The 19,157-nt window shown below is 49.4% G+C and overlaps 4 protein-coding genes across 4 annotated transcripts; 2 read left to right on the top strand and 2 right to left on the bottom strand.

Moving 5' to 3' along the window:
- Positions 1-2,514: 2,514 nt before the first annotated feature.
- Positions 2,515-4,714, top strand: N7496_003336 (glycerol kinase; the record flags this gene model as incomplete). Its single annotated transcript, XM_056696267.1, has 4 exons — positions 2,515-2,648; positions 2,745-3,730; positions 3,817-3,983; positions 4,052-4,714. 4 exons carry the CDS (start codon positions 2,515-2,517, stop codon positions 4,712-4,714), a joined length of 1,950 nt encoding a protein of 649 aa, XP_056558479.1.
- Positions 4,715-5,065: 351 nt separating this feature from the next.
- Positions 5,066-6,843, bottom strand: N7496_003335 (cytochrome P450; the record flags this gene model as incomplete). The annotated part of the gene is made up of 3 exons (XM_056696266.1): positions 5,066-5,951; positions 6,048-6,606; positions 6,684-6,843. The coding sequence occupies 3 exons, from the start codon at positions 6,841-6,843 to the stop codon at positions 5,066-5,068; spliced, it is 1,605 nt and encodes a 534-aa protein (XP_056558478.1).
- A 1,371-nt stretch (positions 6,844-8,214) lies between these two features.
- On the top strand, positions 8,215-9,512 carry N7496_003334 (acyl-CoA desaturase; the record flags this gene model as incomplete). The annotated part of the gene is made up of 2 exons (XM_056696265.1): positions 8,215-8,446; positions 8,512-9,512. The coding sequence occupies 2 exons, from the start codon at positions 8,215-8,217 to the stop codon at positions 9,510-9,512; spliced, it is 1,233 nt and encodes a 410-aa protein (XP_056558477.1).
- A 206-nt stretch (positions 9,513-9,718) lies between these two features.
- Positions 9,719-17,856, bottom strand: N7496_003333 (uncharacterized protein; the record flags this gene model as incomplete). The annotated part of the gene is made up of 15 exons (XM_056696264.1): positions 9,719-10,576; positions 10,641-11,118; positions 11,179-11,519; positions 11,579-11,653; positions 11,713-11,994; positions 12,050-12,901; positions 12,957-12,982; positions 13,038-13,134; positions 13,190-15,336; positions 15,404-15,850; positions 16,016-16,349; positions 16,409-16,530; positions 16,580-16,703; positions 16,765-17,275; positions 17,330-17,856. 15 exons carry the CDS (start codon positions 17,854-17,856, stop codon positions 9,719-9,721), a joined length of 7,221 nt encoding a protein of 2,406 aa, XP_056558476.1.
- Between the last annotated feature and the right edge of the window lie 1,301 nt (positions 17,857-19,157).

The following is a 19,157-nucleotide window of genomic DNA, read 5'->3' as shown; positions in this document are numbered from 1 at the left end:
GCGACAATCCTCTTCAACAGCGCGGTCATCCAACGATATATCACCGAGCACCGGTCTAAGCCGTGTAACACCTTGGCCTCAAACTTTGCCGGCAGGATCCTGCCAAATCGGCTTTATTGGAGGATGGAGGGGCCTCGGAGGAAGCGTGTTTCTCACTTTTTTCTTTTTCTTCTCTCCAAGCCTGCGTGAGCGTACAGGGAAGGCCGGAGTGATAGAATAGTGCCAGGGTACAGAGCCGTTCAGACTAGGATGAGGGCAAGGACAGACACAGACTCGGGGGCTTTGGTTGGGGCTTTGATACTTGAATACAATTCCATTCTCCAGAAAATCTCCACAGATGGGGATATTGCTGCCCTTTTCTCTTCTCTCCCCTCTTTTCGCTGCTGCCCAAAAGAGCGGAACGAAAAGAACATGTCACTCTCTCAAGAAAGAATGGGGGGTATAGTTTTCTGACAGCACACATTTCTTCAAGCCCAATGGTCCGCGTTTGTATGGAGGGCCGTTTGATCGGGAACCACCGGCCCATTTCTGATTGCCGAAGCCAAGAGTACAATAGGAAAGAGTAACGAGTAACAATTACGGTAGTAATTGTGTCCCTTTTGCCAATATGCCATTGGCAGGGGGGTGCAATGAACAGATACACGCCGCAATTGCGGTGGAATAAGCGGGCTGGTGACACCAAGAAACTGCGCGTCATTCCCAATGGCTCTGCGACGGGGATAGAGTCTTGGGCTGGTAATGACACATCTGGGCATCGGAAAGAGATTGGGAAGTTGAAGGTTGCACGGAGAAGCTTCCATTGCTTCTGTTACCATCGGCAAAGCGACGGACTCGTGAAGAGACACGCAGGTATCATTGCAATTTCTAGAAGTTCGAACTGTACCTGCGAACTCGAAGCTTTTGCAATTGTGAGCGAGGAAGAGGTAGTTGGAAAGTAGACGGGCGATGTTCTTTTTTTTTTTTTTTTCACCGTCTCCTGTACCGACCAGCCAGGGGAGGCTGGACTTGGCCGTCCGCCTTTCAACATACCCGTTTCCTTCCAAACCACTGGAATTGAAATGGATATGCTCATGTCGAGGTGCAGTCTGACAAGTAGTATTTTCACGTTCATTTTCCATGATCTTTATTCTCTGGATGTTGAAGCCTTGGGACTTGGAGGGAAGATGACACCCTATTACCCAATTCCTTGCTCGTGTGACCACTTACTCAACATCCCATCCTTTTGTGGCTCTTTGCACCCATGTATCGTCGCATCGCGATAAACAGGATAGACCCCAGAAAACCAGGAGATGATTTATCATCCGTGAGAGGCAAAAGTCGAAGTGGAAAGTGTCTTCCTCCACTCTTGTCCTCCACGAGAAAAATCCGACCATCGGATTCGTCGGTTATCGCCGCAGTACTCATCTCACCGACAGAAACGAGACTGGTAGGCCAAGAACTGGCCAAGCGTAGACAAGGGGAGGGCGTGCCAGTCAGATTGGGATTCTGACGGGGTTGCGGTTTGGACGGGGTTGACTTGATGGTGGATGGTAGATAGCGATGTCGGTGATGGTCATACTCTTGCTGCAAGTTGACAACTTGACAGGCATCATATTCTGCAAGAGTGGAGTCGTGACATTCTTTTTTCTCCACGGCGGGGCGATTCGTCTTGCCCCCACAATTCCTCCGGAACTGGTCTTGTCGGGCTTTCTGCTTTGTGCTGGATAATCTCGTGGGTTGAATGGGCTGAGAATTGTCGCTGAGTATGCAGATCATAATGGCCATTGTTTATTATCTCTGGAGTATTGTGTTCTTCGAATTCTCGTTCTCCAGGTGTTCTTTATCGAGTGGGTTTGTTCCCCCGGAAAGATCGTCGGAGTGGAGTGTTCATGTACAGGCGATCTCCTGTACAGTCCAGCACTCCTATCGAGTTCTGCCTGGTTAAAATGTTAGATTAGCAACGGTCTGATTTAGATCCTGGATGCACTTACTATATGCACGACCAGCAGGAAGCAGGAAGCATGAAGCAGCACGTTGGAAACATCGCAACGTCGAGTCTCGTACTCGGAGCGTGGAGCCCCGACCTCCTAAACAATAGACTGTAAGTCTGTTACTAACAAAAAAATATTATCCTGTAGTCCTAATCAACGAAACTAAAGACGCTCAAGCCTATTTCCAGCCTCGGACCAATCTCTTGGATTAGCCCCCCACCCCCTGGCTAACATGTCCTGGAGAACTCCAATAATCCCACCAATCTGTGCGCAGTCTTGTCACCTCTTGAACCCTCCCAACAGCTCGAGACCCCGCGCGCACGGGAACTTTTGGTGTCACAACAGGGCTCTGGCTATGGTATTTAAGAGAGATACCGAGCCTTCTTTTTTTTTTTTCCTTGATAACCGAGAGAGCGATGTCGTTCATGTCTTTTGTTGATACCCCATAACTGCATAGAGCGTTTTCGTTTCGTCGCGTTGCGTCCTTAGTAGACCCTTTCCCCAATACCTTCTACCCCCACGCCTATTTACTTTTTTAAAAACCATGCAGCCCTCCGAGATGTTCGTCGGCTCGATCGATCAGGGGACGACCAGCACCCGGTTTCTGATCTTTAACCGTGATGGTGAACCCGTCGCATCGCATCAGGTGGAATTTAGCCAGATCTACCCCCATCCTGGGTAAGTAACCCGTAGATAACAAGCAAAGAGACAACATGAAAGACACAGATAAAAAAATCCCCAAGGAATACAAGGCTAACAACTTTCCAAATCCAGCTGGCACGAACATGACCCCCTCGAACTCGTCTCGTCCGTGGAAACCTGCATCGCCGGCGCCGTCCAATCCTTCGAAAGCCAAGGCCACGACCGCACCAGCATCGCCTGCGTGGGAATAACCAACCAACGCGAAACGACAGTCGTCTGGGACCACGAGACGGGCGAACCCCTCCACAACGCCATTGTATGGACAGACACCCGCTCCCAAGCCATCGTCTCCGAACTAAAAGCCCGACCCGGTGCCTCCCACCTCCAATCCCTCTGCGGCCTCCCGCTATCAACATATTCTTCCGCGACAAAACTGCTATGGATGCTCGCGCACGTGCCCAAGGTGAAAGATGCTTTTGACCGCGGGACGTTGGCGTTTGGAACTGTCGATGCTTGGCTGGTGTACCGTTTGAATGGCGGCGCTGCTGCTAACGTGTTTGTCTCGGATTCGACAAACGCTTCAAGGACTATGTTTGTTAATCTGGAGAGCTTGCAGTATGACGATGCCCTGCTGGACTTTTTCGGTATTAAGGGGAAGATTCATTTGCCGAGGATTGTCCCCTCGAGTGACCCCGAGGCGTATGGGGTAATTGCGAGCGGTGTTCTTGCCCAGGTGCCCATCATGGGATGTCTAGGTGATCAGTCGTCCGCGCTGGTGGGACAGAAGGGGTTCTCGCCGGGAATGGCGAAGAATACATACGGCACGGGCTGCTTCCTGCTGTATAATGTTGGCGAAAAGCCAGTTATTTCAAAACATGGGCTACTAGCGACGGTAGCGTATGATTTTGGCGGGAAGCCTGTCTATGCGCTGGAAGGCAGTATTGCGGTAGCCGGCTCTGGCGTGAAATTCCTGCAGAATAATTTGTCGTTTTTCCAGGATTCGAAGGAGGTGAATGATTTGGCATTGACGGTGGAGGATAACGGGGGCTGTGTGTTTGTGACTGCGTTTAGTGGCTTGTTTGCACCCTATTGGATCGACGATGCCAAGGGGACAATCTGTAAGTCTCGGATATGGCCCCGATGATCTCCCAGTCATGTCTTCGATCTGTTCGTGATGTCTGACTTTTGTCTTTTCTCTGGGCAGTTGGAATCACCCAGTACACTCAAAAAGGTCACATTGCCCGCGCAACCCTCGAAGCAACTTGTTTCCAGACAAAAGCCATCCTCGACGCAATGGAAAAGGACAGCGGCAAAGCCCTTTCTGAACTCGCAGTGGATGGAGGAATGAGCAACTCAGATCTAGCAATGCAGGTAAGAATCCCCAAGACTGACGCATAACATACCACGATGCAAACCGGGCCTAACCACTTCACAACCAGACCCAAGCAGACCTCATCTCTATCCCAGTATACCGTCCCAAAATGCGCGAAACCACCGCATTGGGTGCTGCCATCGCCGCTGGCCTGGCGGTAGGCATGTGGCGCAACTTTGCGGAACTGCGCGACATCAATCGTGCCGGCGGCGCCGTCTTCGAGCCCCAAATCACCCGCCAAGAAAGCGCCGACAAGTTTGGTGAATGGGAGAAAGCAGTGCGTATGAGCCGGGGCTGGATTGGCTCGGATGATTCCCAGGACAAAGATGGAGATCGAAAACTGGATGGCGAGAATAAGTCCACCTCGCACGAGACTCAACATAACAACACGGCCAAGACCACAAGTAACGGGATCCATACAGCGCCGAGCGAGAATCGGGGTATGGGTATTCCCAAGACTGCACCGCGACAGAATACTTCGCCCCTGGTCTCGGAACTAGTGACGAGTGGTGGTCTGAACACGACACTGAAAGTGAAGACGAGAACGGCTGCGAATGGGGACGGAGATAGATATCGGGATTGGGACTTTTCACCGGCGAAGACGCCGTTGATTAGTGTTTCGGGGGATTTGGACGAGGCGGATGAGGAGGATCTGTTTTTGGAGTTGAGAAAGGTGGAGATTTTGCAGAAGTTGAAGAAGTTGAGAAAATTGAAGTTGAGTTATTTCTAGGTTGGGGAATTTACTTGGAGATGGTATGGATATGAACGTTCAAGCAAGTACTTGAGGCTCCAGTTGGCGGTAGATCTTTTTTGGCGTTTAGATAGCTAGAGCTTGCCTGTCGAGGGTTGAGCCAGTTTAGTTGGATCTATTAGCTGTACCATTATGACAGAATGATGATTCAATTTGTTTTGAGCTAAGACATTGCAAGTCGTCTCTCGTATACATCGCAATCAGTGCTAGCTCAACTCCAGAGTCAAGCCACGCAAAGCAGAGAGGAGATTGTGCGATGGAACCCAATCCCAGCCACGCCATATTCACAAAATACCATATACCATATACCCTATACCACATAGCACCTCTTCAAATACCAGCCTTGACAGCCTCCTCCCCCTCCTTAACAAAAACACAGTTAAACTCTGCTCCAGGGCTAAGCGTAACCTCAAACCTCAACACGGGATCCTTAACAGAATCCTCTCCACTAACCGGCAGCGCAACAATCTTCTCATAAGCCTGCAAAATCCGAATAATCGTATATCCCATCTCGATAGTCGCAAACTGCTGCCCAATACAAATGCGCGGGCCGCCATTAAATGGAATAAAATGCCACGGCCGTGGCTGCCACCCTTCAACCCAACGTTCGGGAATCCACCGGCCGGGGTCGAAGTAATTCTTGGATTCCGGTCCATCGTACAGATCCGGATCACGCTGCATGAGGAGTGTTGAGTAGATAACGCGGGAGTTGGCGCGCACGCCGACGGGGGACTGTCCGTCTGGACCACCGCCGCGGGGGAGGGTGGTATCCTTTAGTGAATAGCGCACGTTGAAGGGGACTACTGGGTAGAAGCGCATTGTCTCGTTGATCACGGCGTTGAGATACTTCATCGTCTTGAGATCATCGTAAGTAGGTTTCTGGGCGTCAGCGCCGACGCCGAGACGGTCGCGGATCTCGGTGCGTAGCTTGGCGACGACTTCTGGGTGACGCGCTAGTTCGAAGAGGCAGAAGGAGAGAGTGCCGGCGGTGGTGTCGCGACCGGCGAGGAGGACGGCGACGAGTTGGTCGCGGAGGACCTTAGGATCGCGGGTGAAGCGGGCTAAGGCGTGGAGGAAGGTTTCACGTTTGGAGAGCTTTTGGTCTAATTCGTCCAGGGACATGGCCAGCACAGTCTCGATATAGGGCTGCAAGAAGCCATCCATGATTTTGAGGTTACGGCGGAACTCGGTGCGTGACATGGCAAAGTTAAAGACGCTGTTTTGGTTACACAGAATCACAGATTAGCTTTTTGCTCCTTCTAATAGGGATTTGATGCTGGGCATTACACCAGATCGGGGAGATGTTGCTTACCCGAATCGGAAAAGCTCCGCTTGTCGTTGTTGCACGTATCTAAATGCTTCGGCGAACCGTGTAGCTGGATTCTCGAGACTATCGGTTCCCTGACCGAGGAGGTAGTCGGTCGCTGCGTCGAGGGTATACCGGAAGAACAGAGAGCCGACATCGACGACTTTGCTGCCGTTAGGGTGACCGCCGAGAAGGGGGATGAGCTTCTGCACATGCTTCTCAAAGATTTCGGTATCAACAAGTCGCTCACGCGCGAACATAGGTCGAATAAGTTGGCGCGAGCGAGACCATAGCTCGCCGTCCGTCGCGAAGATGCTATCGCCGAGGAACTCTTTCCACTCACGGTGGAACGGCTCGCCTTTGCCATAATCTGCAAACTGGCCGGTGAGCAGCGCTTTGATATTTTCGGGGTCCTTGGTCAGAACGACGCGCGTGGAGATGCCAGCATCGACCTCAGCAGTCTTGCAATTTTTGCGCCCGCTGGCCGCCATGATGGTGTCATCCCAGAATTCGATATCCTCGTGCTTGAGGTTGGCCACCTGGCCCTTGTAGATGAAGTCGAGAGCTGCAGATTCGTTAGCTTGAGTCCCACCATTTTCTTTTGTCTAACACGCATGCTAGAAGGCTGGATTCGAATCGTACCATATGGGAGATGAAATTTGACCTTGGGAGCACGAGCACCCAGGCGAGCGATCTGCGCAGAGGCTTGGAATTTGCGAAACACACAGAAAGCCGTGAATAACCCCAGGAACCACAGTGCTGCCCTGGTAGGCGTCAAATCGCCCACGATTTCTTCAATCATGATGGCCAGTTACTCGATAATCAAGTCTCAAAGGAGGCCAGATTCTTCGAAACCAGGGTCAGCAGGATATATTTGTCTTTTAATATGCCAACGTGGGGTGCGGTCGGGGGCTACGGGTCCATGCCGAATTCCATTTGCACATGGCACGCTAGCGAGGAAACTGGGAGCCGTCCACGGTAATTCCGTCGGTGGGACTCCTCGCAAGATGATCTAACAGTGAGATGATGATCTCAGCCCAGTCCTTTGTGAATGGACAAAGGTACAGCATAACGTCCGGGAAGCTAGAACCCAGGGCGTCACTCCACTCCAGCCGACATATGCACGGTTAATGGTGCCTCCAGGAGACGTGTGAGTGGTCCATTCTGGATGCAGTGGGTTATCAATCGGGAGCATAATGGGCCCGGTTCCCCAGGAAATGGGAACGAGGTGACCTATGACAGCGTTATGATTTGCGTTTTGCGGAGAGTTGTGGAGGTTCGGGCGTGGCTGCTTCGAGACATTCTTGCGAGGTGCTTATAACCCCTCCGCTTGGGGATGACACTCTTAGAAAACTACGCTAGAACGAGTTAGTTAACTTGTGCCGCTTAGGTTTGGATTTAATTCCTGGCTTTATAGCTGTTAAGCGTCATAAATTTTGTTCAAGTCTGGGCGATATCTGAATTCAGAACTATAATAAATCCAGTCGATCCATCTTTGATTGTGATTCTGCGGGGCTGTAGAGCTTCAAGGTTTACGGAAATCTGGGGGAGTTCCAGATGTTCCCTTGGAGAGCCTCGGTTAGCCGGTTTCAGCTGTTTCATATGAAAGCCGAAGGAGAGATCGGCCATAGCCCCGCCAAGAGCTATGATGTGGTTAGTGCTCACTATTGATACGATCCCTAAACTGTGTGTTGGAGACGTGGTTCTTTGTCTTATTTTCTCTCAAGTCATGCTAGTTGGATGGTTGATGCTGTATTCATGACCATTTTCCCTTGGCAATGGCAGGAGGACAAGGTCGTCTTCCAACGCAAGCTAGTGACGGCTATGGCGTTTGCAGGGTGGAAAGAACATGGGTTCTCCATTTAACCAATTGCGACCCGCCCGGTTACTGGTCTCGGTGCACTTTTGATAGATTTTATGGAGATGTCTACTCGTCAAGCATCATTTAGAGGCTAGCCGATCAAGTAGTTCTTGTGTCCAGTTGCCGGTTGGTGGCTGATTATCCTTTGTTTATTCCACTTGATGTATCAAGTGCATGCCTCAATGTAAGGGGGTGAGTAGAAAAAGCAAAGCAAAAAACTCTGGTGAGACGAACACACAAAATATAACCAACAACCTCCACTCGAGGCTTCATCCAAATGCAACGGCTATCTTGCAGAGCCAGTTTCCTACAATGTCAAATCCACGGGGCAAGCTCGCTCGACTGGGGTCTCGTGCTGTGCCACGCCACACCTGGAAGGCTGAAATCGAGTGGTACAAGCAAAATTTTCACGGATTTCTTCATATCAGTCTTTTGGGACCAATAATTGTCATTTTTCTCACGGCCCCATATGTCATTGCTAGGCAAAACACCATCATTATGGCCATCACCTGGGGTATAATAGGAGGCTTTAGCATTACGATTGGTGAGTGGGCCCTTATACCTAGAGAGCACCAAAATTGAGAATGTCTGTACCTAACGCGACCGTAGGATATCATCGACTTTGGGCTCACCGATCCTTCTCAGCATGCCTAGGGATACGAATCGCACTTGCTGTGGTTGGAGCCGCCCAGAACCAATGGCCCATTCTGTGGTGGGTGAAACATCACCGAGCCCACCATAAATATACAGACACGGATCAAGACCCCTACAATGCCACAAGAGGTCTACTCTTCTCTCATATCGGCTGGCTACTTGGGCTTAATGAGAATTCCTGGGGCCCAGTAGATGTGTCAGACTTGAAAAAGGATCCAGTTGTCGTTTGGCAAGCTCGCTTATACTGGCCGATTGTTATCACGGTTGGCATTCTTCTACCTGGCGCTATAGCTCATTATGGCTGGGGTGACTGGAAAGGTGGTATTCTCTACGCTGGATTGGCCCGAATTATCATCACGCAACACATCACTTTTTTGATCAACTCAGTAGCTCATGCCCCGTGGGCTGGGACACAACCGTACTCGGCGAGTACGACTGCACGGAATATCCCTCTGCTTGCTATTTTGACACTTGGAGAAGCAAATCACAACTTTCATCACGTGTTTCCGGCCGACTATAGGAATGGAGTCAATTGGAATGAACCCGATTTTTCGCGATGGATTATCTGGCTATGGGGAAGACTAGGGTGGGCAAATGATCTAAATATTGCCAGTCCATTTGAGATTGAACGTGCTCGAAGCAACCAGTTAAAGGGCAGAACGGAGCGACAGAGAGACAGCCATGAGGATATCCAGGCCTTGTCAAAGCTACCCCAAATAAGCTGGGAAGACTTTAGAAAGCGATCTGATGATGCAAATAACCTCACATGCATCAGCGGAGTTATATATGATGTTGCGGACTTTATGGACGATCACCCGGGCGGTCGTGACCTGATTCAACAGTCACTTGGGAAAGATGCGACTGATCTTTATCATGGAAGTCATCTTCACTCTTCCCATGCGGATGATATCTTGAAGGGTCTACAGGTCTTCATTCTGGAAGATTCTGGCCACTGATCGTTCCGTATGTCCTACAACCTTTCAAGATGCAGTGTCAAAAATTAATCTATGTGTACAGCCTGATGAGTAGTCTATATGAGAAAATTATACTGTGCTAATCATGGAAATGATATAATAATTTTGCTATCTTGATCAGACAAATTGTTGCATAGAAGGACGTAAGAGATCCATGACATCAAATCGACTCTTACTACTCCGTAGTATCACTGCTTGACGGCGTATTTCAGGCTCAGTGCAGCCATGGTGAGAGTGACCACGCCGTGAACGGTACCTGCCGTTGCAATATCGACAAGACCGAGATCCACCTCAAGGTTGCGCTTCAACCATGCCCGAGCTTCCACAGCTACGAGCGAGTCTACCGTGATTTCAGCCATAGCAGCCCAATCTTCATTTTTCACGGCGGCCGAATACGGACCCATCAACAGCGCCATTTCCTTCGTGAGAAGATCAACGGTGGGAGCAAGTCTCAAGATCTGGGGATTCTCCTCCACGGCCTGAAGAAGACCTTTGATAGAGCTGTCACCCGAAGCACGTGGTTCAGGGCGTGTAGATCTTGATGCTGGGTCCTGACGATACCGAGCGTCTTTGCATCGTACATCACTGGACGCCTGTGTCCATAGGAGACCCAACCCGACCGATATATGGTGTTCATCTCTGAATTTGGACGGCACCCCATCGACCATTCCTGGCGGAGAAAGGAGCAGTTGGATGCCAGCCAAAAGATGGGTCTCTCGTAGTGGAATGAAACCTTTAGACCGCATCATGTCCAAGAGCTCGGGACGCTGGCTAACATAACCGACATCGGTGATCCAACCCACATCGAGAACGGATGCTGTCAGGCCCAAAGACTGGCGATAACGTGCGAAGGCACCAAGGAAGGTATTGGCCGCCGTATAATTTGCTTGCCCAGCCGAGCCAGCGGCTGCTGCAACTGAGCTGAACATGAGGAAGAAGTCGAGACTGTGAGAAAAAAAGGTTTCGTGCAGGTTCCAAACTCCTTGCACTTTTGGACGTAATGCTCCCGTCCACTGCTCGTGCGCCATGCTAAAGAAAGGACAGTCCTGAAGAGTATTCTAGATCAGCCCCGCACTCTGATACGTCTGGAAATAAGGAGTAGTGGCCTACCTTCATGAGCATTGCCATGTGGATGACACCCTTCACCGGCTTGATGCTCGCAGCAGCCGCTCTTTTGACATCTGCCAGCTTGGCAACATCTCCTTGGATTAAGAGGGAATGGCATCCTTGGAGCTCTAGATCGTAGACAAATTTTGCGTCATCCTCCCCATCACCTGCACTTCGTGAGAGAAAGACCAGGTATTTAGCACCATTTTCAACCATCCATTGCGCTACTGCACGACCCAAGCCGCCCAAACCACCAACGAGCAGATAGGCACTGTCATGGCAGAAGGAGATATGCCCTGGGATCTTGGACATGGGAAGTTTGTTGGCAGCATCCGGCATCTCGACAACAATCTTTCCCATGTGTTTGCCTTCTTGCATATACTTGAATGCCTCGGTGACTTGACTCGCTGCAAAGATACGCATAGGTTGAATAGGCTTAATGGAATTGTCGGCCAAAAGGGTCGAAACTGTTTTCAAACATCTGTTCACCCATGTTAGTCAATACCCGATTTTCTGAAAAGCCGATGATGGCTCAACTCACTCTAGCACAACCTGGGGCCGTGATTTGGTAAGGGAAAGAATGTCTACCCCCACAAAGGATCTATTGGCAAGGAACCGATCCATGGGCAACATAGCGTGACCCATCAAATCGCGTTTGCCAATTTCAACCATCATGCCTCCTTCAGCAACACATTCCCATGATGCGAGCAAGAGATCTCCTGCTAATGAATTGAGCACTAGATCAACACCTCGGCCTCGGGTTCTTTTTAGCAGATTCGGCGCAAAGGAAGTACTCCTTGAATCAAAAATGTGCTCTTTCCGAATTCCAAAAGTTTCTGTCAGATACTGCGCCTTTTCTGGATTGCCGACCGTGGCATAAATCTGTTTGAATTAGAACGTGTAAATATTATGCTAATAATAGTGACTTCATTGGTACTCACCTGTACACCGAGCATCTGGCAGAGCATGATGGATGCGATGCCTACTCCGCCCGCGGCAGAGTGAATCAACACGGACTATTAGAAGGTCAGTAATTTTCCCTAGATGAATACCGCTGAAACGGGAAAGATGATACCTGATCCTTTTGTAGTCGTCCCACATTTAGCAGACAGTACGCTGCGGTAGTATATGCACATCCGATGGTAGCTGCTTGATCCAACTGGAGCTCAGCAGGTATCGCCACGACTAGAGCTCCTGGAACGACAACACGAGTCCTGAAAGCCGGCGATGTAAGGAATACCACTCGATCTCCTTCGTGGAGATGTGTAATGCCACTTCCGACTCGTCTAACCATACCACTGCCCTCTAGTCCAATATCGGTCTTGCCTTGCAACATTCCCAGGCTCACCATCAAGTCCTGCTCATATGATCAACCTTCTGATACTTAAGATAATGGTGAGGGAATATCTTACGCGGAAGTTGAGGCCCACGAATTTCACATCAATCTCCACCTCATCCTCTCCTATATCGCTCGAATCCTTGTCGACCCACTTTAAAGAGTCCAGAATCCCAGGCTGCTCGACTGTGAGGGTCTTCGGAGCTTCCGGAGAAGGGTCTTCCAGTAGATTTTCAGACAAATTGCTCCAATAGTACCGAGGGATATGAACCACCCCATCCTGGACGGCATACTCATGATCCGCTGTTTCATCCGTTCGGAACCGCTGCTGTTGAAACTTCACATAGGTCTCAACAATGACATCCTGTGAGATTGGATCAAAATCGTCCACCTCGACTGTATCGAAGTCGATTTCGTATTCCATACGCATTGTCCGTGCAAATCCCAGAGTCAATCCATAACGGGGATCTGGACAACGCATCTGGGAGCTGCGGGTCACCCAAAGTACACGGGTGGATGTGCATGATGAAAGATACTGTTGAAGCTGGACGAGTTGGGTATCTGTAAGGGAATACAGATACGGGCTTTCAATGTCGAGGAAAGAAATGACATCTTCGTTGGCAGGAGGTGACTCGGAAAGCGTGCACCAACGAATGGGGAAGCCCAAAGCCTCGATCCTTTGGGCAACTTGAACTTCCCAAGGGGATGGCTGCGAATCGTACAGAACATTTACAGTGGTCTTTTCGCTGTGCGATCGCGAGGGAAAAGATGCCAGAATAGATGTCATGTAAATCTCTGCTTCACCTGGTGCCGACTGGAAATTTTGGAATCCGGCTTCATGTAGCTCATCACGCCAACGATCCGCCGAAATGTACGGAGCTTCAACACGGTTGTCGTTTTCACCAACCCACCACCCAGGGAGCACACCCTGTAGTCATTAATATTGTCCCTCGTCAAATGAGCCGAAGTATCGATGGACTTACCATGATGAACTCGATTGGTTGAGCCTCTTCAAATATGTTAGTCCTCGTTCGGAAAGTTCCCTTCCATTTCATCTGACTAACCAGAGCAAATTTCTTCAATCAAAACCCGCCCGCCTGGCTTGAGGAGAGATCTAATGTTCTTTAAAGTCTCTTGTATACTGCACGTGGCATGAAGTACCTGCAACCAAGTGGTGAGTATTCTGTACCTTACCTAAGAACTTCGAAGGACGTACATTCGACGCAATCACTAGATCAAAGCCCCCGGACTCGATTTCTTGATCCACCGGAGGCTGGCTGATGTCTAACACCGCAAATTCAATTGCTTCATGTGCTTTGAATCTTTCCATCGCTGCCTGGAAAAAGCCTGACGAAATATCAGTAAACACGTAGCGTGAATACTGACGAGCCTTTCCTTCGGGATGAAGACATTGTAGGGCTCTTGCTGTCGTTGCTCCGGTTCCAGCTCCAATCTCGATAATGTGAAGATCGGGTTGGGAGTGGCCCAGGAGCCTCAAGAACTCCTCGTAATTTCTGCTGTCACCTGTGTCATAAAGCTTTGATAATCCATCATTTTCCATCAGTAAACCCAGAGGCTGGCATCTTCCCTGGACAATGTCGACACAGTATTCCATGATAAGAAGGGAGAGTTGTGCGAAATGTCTGCTGAGTGGCATCGTTTCATCAATCTGCCATTTGAGACCTGTCAGAATTGTGGCCCATCTGTCTCTAGGCACATCCAAGAACTCCCTATCCTTGGGTAGCACGTGAGAATGGATCTTATTGAGGATCGCAGCTGAACTTGCAGTCATCCAATGTTGATACTTGCGCAGGTGCCCTGAGGCCGGCTCCAAATCAACAATCTGTCGTGCGGTTTCAATGATGCACATATCGAAAAACTGTTGTCTTGGGCCATAAGTCCCACCAAAGGTAGGCGTGGTTGGACTACAGGGCAGCAGAAGACGGCCCTCTGGTAACAAATCTACGTCTGGGGCCCACACGAGATTCGAGCACAGTTTCTGATCGCCATCTGCCGATGAACCTTCATCAAAGCCCATGAACTCAACACCGTCAATTTGGACTCCCACCTCGGCTCCCCACTGTGCAAATGCAGAGCCAGAGGTTGCTCCCATAGTCGTTTCTGATGCAGAAGCTTCAAGAAATACGTCGGGCCCTGTCCTGCCAACGAAGACTTCCTGAACATACACAGGCATTCCAACTCCACCAGACTTCCGAGACAGACCGTTGGACACGGCAACCCCTACAAGTTGCAAGCACTGATCAATTGTGGGAGCGTCAACAGTCTCGGAAGATCCATCTCTCTCTAAGCTGGCAGTCGCTGATAGTTGTGTGGGGTGAGCGGATATATGCTGGAGCAGTCTGAACTTTGGCCCATATTCAAGCCCACGCTCTTTTAGGTTTTCATACCAAGTATGAGAGGCCACAGACCTTGGCAGACCTCTGATATCTCGTGGAGCAGGCGAGGAAGTTTCGTTTCGCACTTGTCCCGTGCAATGTTTCACCCACGACCCCCTCCTAAAGCTGGAAATGGAGAATTCATACCACCCTGAGCCAGTATTTTCGGTCTGTCGAGCCGGTCGGAAGCTGGAGAAGATCTCAATTCGGCCACGATCGTCGAGGGTCAATGCTTTAGAAAGCCGAAGGTTTCTCAACCGATATTTTTGACACCCAGTGATCTGACGCATGGCTTCACCGGCCATAACGATATATCCGGCGCAAGGGAACACTGTCGACCCTCCGATACAATGATCCCAAAGCCAGGACGCGTCATCGATGTGCAGCATATTTCTCCACGAGGGCTCAAGTTGAGTTGACTCGACGACGCGCGAACCCAAGAGCTCATGGTGGGCATGCTTGCGGAATCTCCACTCTCGACATATCCGACTCTCAGACCATTCACACTGTCCGATTTGCCAGGGGTAAGGATCAAGATCAGTCAGGATCTTTCTGTGTCCATTGATGGCCTCAAAGTTGAGCTGAATTCCTGCAAGAAACAGTTCTCCGGCTGCAGTCAAGAGGGATGTTTCCTGGCATTGTCCGCGGATGAGGCAGGAAGCATAGGACATCTCCTTCTTCGCATCGGCCAAAGATTTGAAAACGTCACGAAGGGGTCCTGCCAGAGCAGAATGTGGACCAATTTCCAAGAAGAAAGACCTGGGATGATCCTGCATAATGGACTCGGCGGCGCCCCAGAAAAGAACAGGAGATACAAGATTCTGGACCCAATACTTGGCATTGAGCTGCTTCGGATCCACAATCGTTTGTCCTGTGACGCTAGAGTACATTGGAATCATTCCTTTCTGAGGGTTGATATAGGATCGAATGCTGGTCTCGTACATCTTGCCCACGGCGGTCATGGAATCTGTCCAATGATTAGCTTACTCAGGATTTGCTTCCTTCCTCTCCAGCAAGTAAAATGAATGGAATACCTGAATGATATGCTCTATTGACGCGGAGCATTCTGCAGAGTGCATTTGGATGATCTGATTTGATCTTGCTCATCACCTCATCCACATGATAGGACTCTCCAGATATAGTGACACTGTTAGGACTATTTTCGCAGGCGATGGCAACACCGTCCCGTAGATACGATGCCACTTGCGCTCGACCAAGACCAATGGCGGCCATTGATCCCTCCTTGCCGACTTCGTCTACCAGTAGACCACGATAGTAGCTCACAGCAATCGCAGACTCAGCTGTAATTGCTCCCGCGGCATATGAAGCCGCGATCTCGCCACTCGAATGACCGACAACTGCTGTGGGCTTGACACCCCACTCCGCAAGAAGATTTACTAACGAAATTTGCAATGCACAAGACAAAGTCTGAGCGAGTTGAGGCGTATTTATCTGATCAATATTGGCATCTGCAAGGGCGACTATGGTGAAATTCTGTAAGCGATTGTTCAAGGACTCATGATTCATCGTGGCACGATTACCTTCTAGACTCCATGAAGGCGGCTTTCTCAAGCTCTGCAATACAAGATCCAAGGACCGTATATTATCACAGAAGCTTTTGAAGCCCATCAGTGCTCTACCCATACCGGCCCACTGGGCGCCTTGGCCCGTGAAAACATAAGTCAAGTCAGGGGCCCGACTAGCGACGGAATGCTTGACGGATCCCACATTCGGGGAGATAGCATTCGCATTGACTAAGAAACCCCTATGTGAAAGATGTTTACGACGGGCACTGAGGGTATATGCAAGATCGCCAAGACGATTCGGATGAATGCTCATGTACTTCAACAGACTCTGCTCTCGATACAACAGAGCCTCCTGGGACTTCGCAGAAACAACGAGCAAAATCGGCTTTGTTTCCTGCATTTCATCTTCAACTAATTGGGTGGGTATAAAGGACGAAGAAGAATCAAGAATAACCTAAAAATTTGTCAGTGTTCCATCTGTTGGTGCCTCTTGTCAAGTTCTGAGTTTCTCACATGTGCATTTGAGCCACCGATACCGAAGTTACTGATGCTGATTCTCTCTTTTCGATTCACAGGCCATGAAGTAAGCTTCTCCGGAACACGAAGACGTCCATTGTCCCAAGGAACTAGAATCTCTATAAGTCGTGACCGGTCAAGGATTTAAGGATACGAGTTAATACACACTCCTTGGATTCGGTTGGTGGAAATGGATATTGGGCGGTATTTGCCTATTTTCCAACGAAAGAACAGCTTTTATCAGACTTGTGAGTCCCGAGGCACCTTCAGAGTGGCCAACATTGGCTTTGACCTGGTAATAAGGAAGTTAGCGCCCATCAGGCGAAATTTACAAGTGAAGGGTAGCCACAAACCGAGCCAATGTATATTTCTTTGAGGAAGGTCTTGGCAATTGCAGAGCATTCGATAGGATCGCCTGCTAACGTACCGGTGCCATGGCACTCGATGAAGGCAGTCTGTGAGAGATCTCTGATCAAGGCTCGCTTATACGTCTCCCGTATTAACTTTTCTTGTGCCTTGACAGAGGGTGTGGTGATTCCAGGACTTCGACCATCGCAATTAACCATTGAAGACCGAATGACAGCTCGTATCTGATCTCCATCCCTCAACGCGTCATCCAATCGCTTGATACAGACTGCATTAACAGCCTCGCCCCTTCCGTATCCATCTGCGGACGCATCAAAGCATTTGGATATTCCAGATGGGGAGAATACACTTAGACCCGAGCCGTGCATGCCAACGGTGGGCGTGAAGATCAGATTAGATCCAGCCACGATCGCCGTAGAGCAATCTTTCAAGATGAGAGACTGGCAAGCCTGATGCAGAGCAACTAGTGAAGAAGAACAGCCGGTCTCAATTGTCATACTATGTTTTCTTAGTGCAAGGACAATCTTGTAGTAATATTGGGGATCTTCTTACCTAGGGCCATTAAAATGAAACTCGTAAGAAATCACATTTGCAAGTGAAAACTTTCCATGCCCGATCATATGGAAGTTGTGTGCATTTTGAGGATCCCTGACTTCTATCTCTTCCCAATCTCCACCATAAGTACCGACAAAGCAACCAATAGGTTTTCCTTGCCAGTCAACCTGTCCGGCGTTTTCGAGACAGTCCCATACAACCTGAAGCAGCATCTTTTGCTGTGGATCCATCCGAGATGGCTGTAGTCCCTCGATGTCAAAGAAAGAGGTGTCTATTTTCTCTAGATCCTCTTGGAGATAATAACCACGTTGCATTCTGACTGAATGTGCCCCGGAGTCTGAGTAGAAACCCTCCTCGCTATATCGCGAGTCCGGTACAACGCAATTTCCATCACGTCCTTCGCTCAGAAGTTGCCAAAAGTCAGCAGCAGATCGCACACCTCCCGGCAATCGCATTGCCATGCCGACTATAGCAATAGGATGAGATCCGTCTTCTTCAAGCTGATGAAAGGTCGTAGTGCCCATGTTGACAGTGTGCGGTAGAAATTTGAAATTGCTGTCCGTAATGGCTGTCTTTTAACATGAAATGAAACGGACTCTTGATGCTCCTCCTAAGCTGGGGAGGAAGCCTATAATCTTCGTGTTCCTAGAATCACTTTTAGAATAGTGAGCTGCAAATCCAAGTTACTCGTCCAAACTTTGACGTGTATGCAAGGGGCGATCGCAATCCAAGCACCAAAAGCAATTCCGAACATGCATAAACTATTAGTTTTCACTGCAAGCGTGAACTCTAACGACTTTACAGTAGATGATCTATCTATTGAGCAATTCAACCCAGACAAGGATTTAAATTCGACACGCACGGACCATGGAGTTGACCTGTGTTTTATCTGGTATGTATGACTCTACCCACGGAATGGAATGTACAGCTGTCAATCGATACATAGTTAAGAATGCAAGGTCCTTGCTGACTATGTATTAGATATACTAATTAGGCAATTTGATCCGCCGATCAGTGGTCAAAAACTAGCCCGCTGAAAGGGCTACTAAAGAGAAAAAAACACTCATTACAGGATTTCTTAATGATGCTGATGACCTTTCTACCGCTGTGTTTCACGACCCATTCAATCTGTTAACGTCTCCCAACATCAGCCCAAATGGCATCGGACTACCTTTCACTGACCATACCGGTTATTTGGATGGGAGTACCCTTTGGAATCTACGGGCTAGGTCTACTATTCTACGAGCAACTTGCGAAGTCTAATCGCTTGCGGTATGGCTTTTGTGGGCTCAGTGTTCTCTACTCGTGTTATTCTGTACAGCACCCCACTGCAGGCCCGTTATTCAACTATATGACCGGATTCATGTCGGTATATCATCCTGTCCGAGCGATAGAACTTCTTATCGTCTCTAACCCACTTTCTATGCGGCGTCTGAGAAAAGTTGGGACTCTCTACTGCTGGGAGTCCTTTCCTCCGCCAACTGATATCCGTCGCATCATTTATATCATCGACTTGCTTGCGAACCCACGGGCAATTGGCTGGAGTCATGGCCCTGTAGGTCATCGTCCCCCTGCGAGTTTGATTATCAACGAGCGTAACTCTCCAACCCCATCGAAGCGGGTTAACGTTTGGAAACCAAGTCGTTGGCCCTTCATTCTAACCCAGGCGCGGCGCATTTTGATAGCGTATCTATGGTTCGATATCTATCTGGTGCTATTTGCTCATGATAATGGTCTTCTCATAACACGGACAATCAAATATATCTCGGAAAGCCTTGGAGCCCATCTCACGATAGGTATGAGCCAGGAAATATACAATTGGCTA

This window comes from Penicillium cataractarum (genome assembly GCF_028827025.1).
Source record: "Penicillium cataractarum strain IBT 29864 chromosome Unknown utg000002l, whole genome shotgun sequence".
In the NCBI taxonomy this organism is placed as follows: domain Eukaryota; kingdom Fungi; phylum Ascomycota; class Eurotiomycetes; order Eurotiales; family Aspergillaceae; genus Penicillium; species Penicillium cataractarum.
This window is presented reverse-complemented; position numbering and strand designations above follow the sequence as displayed.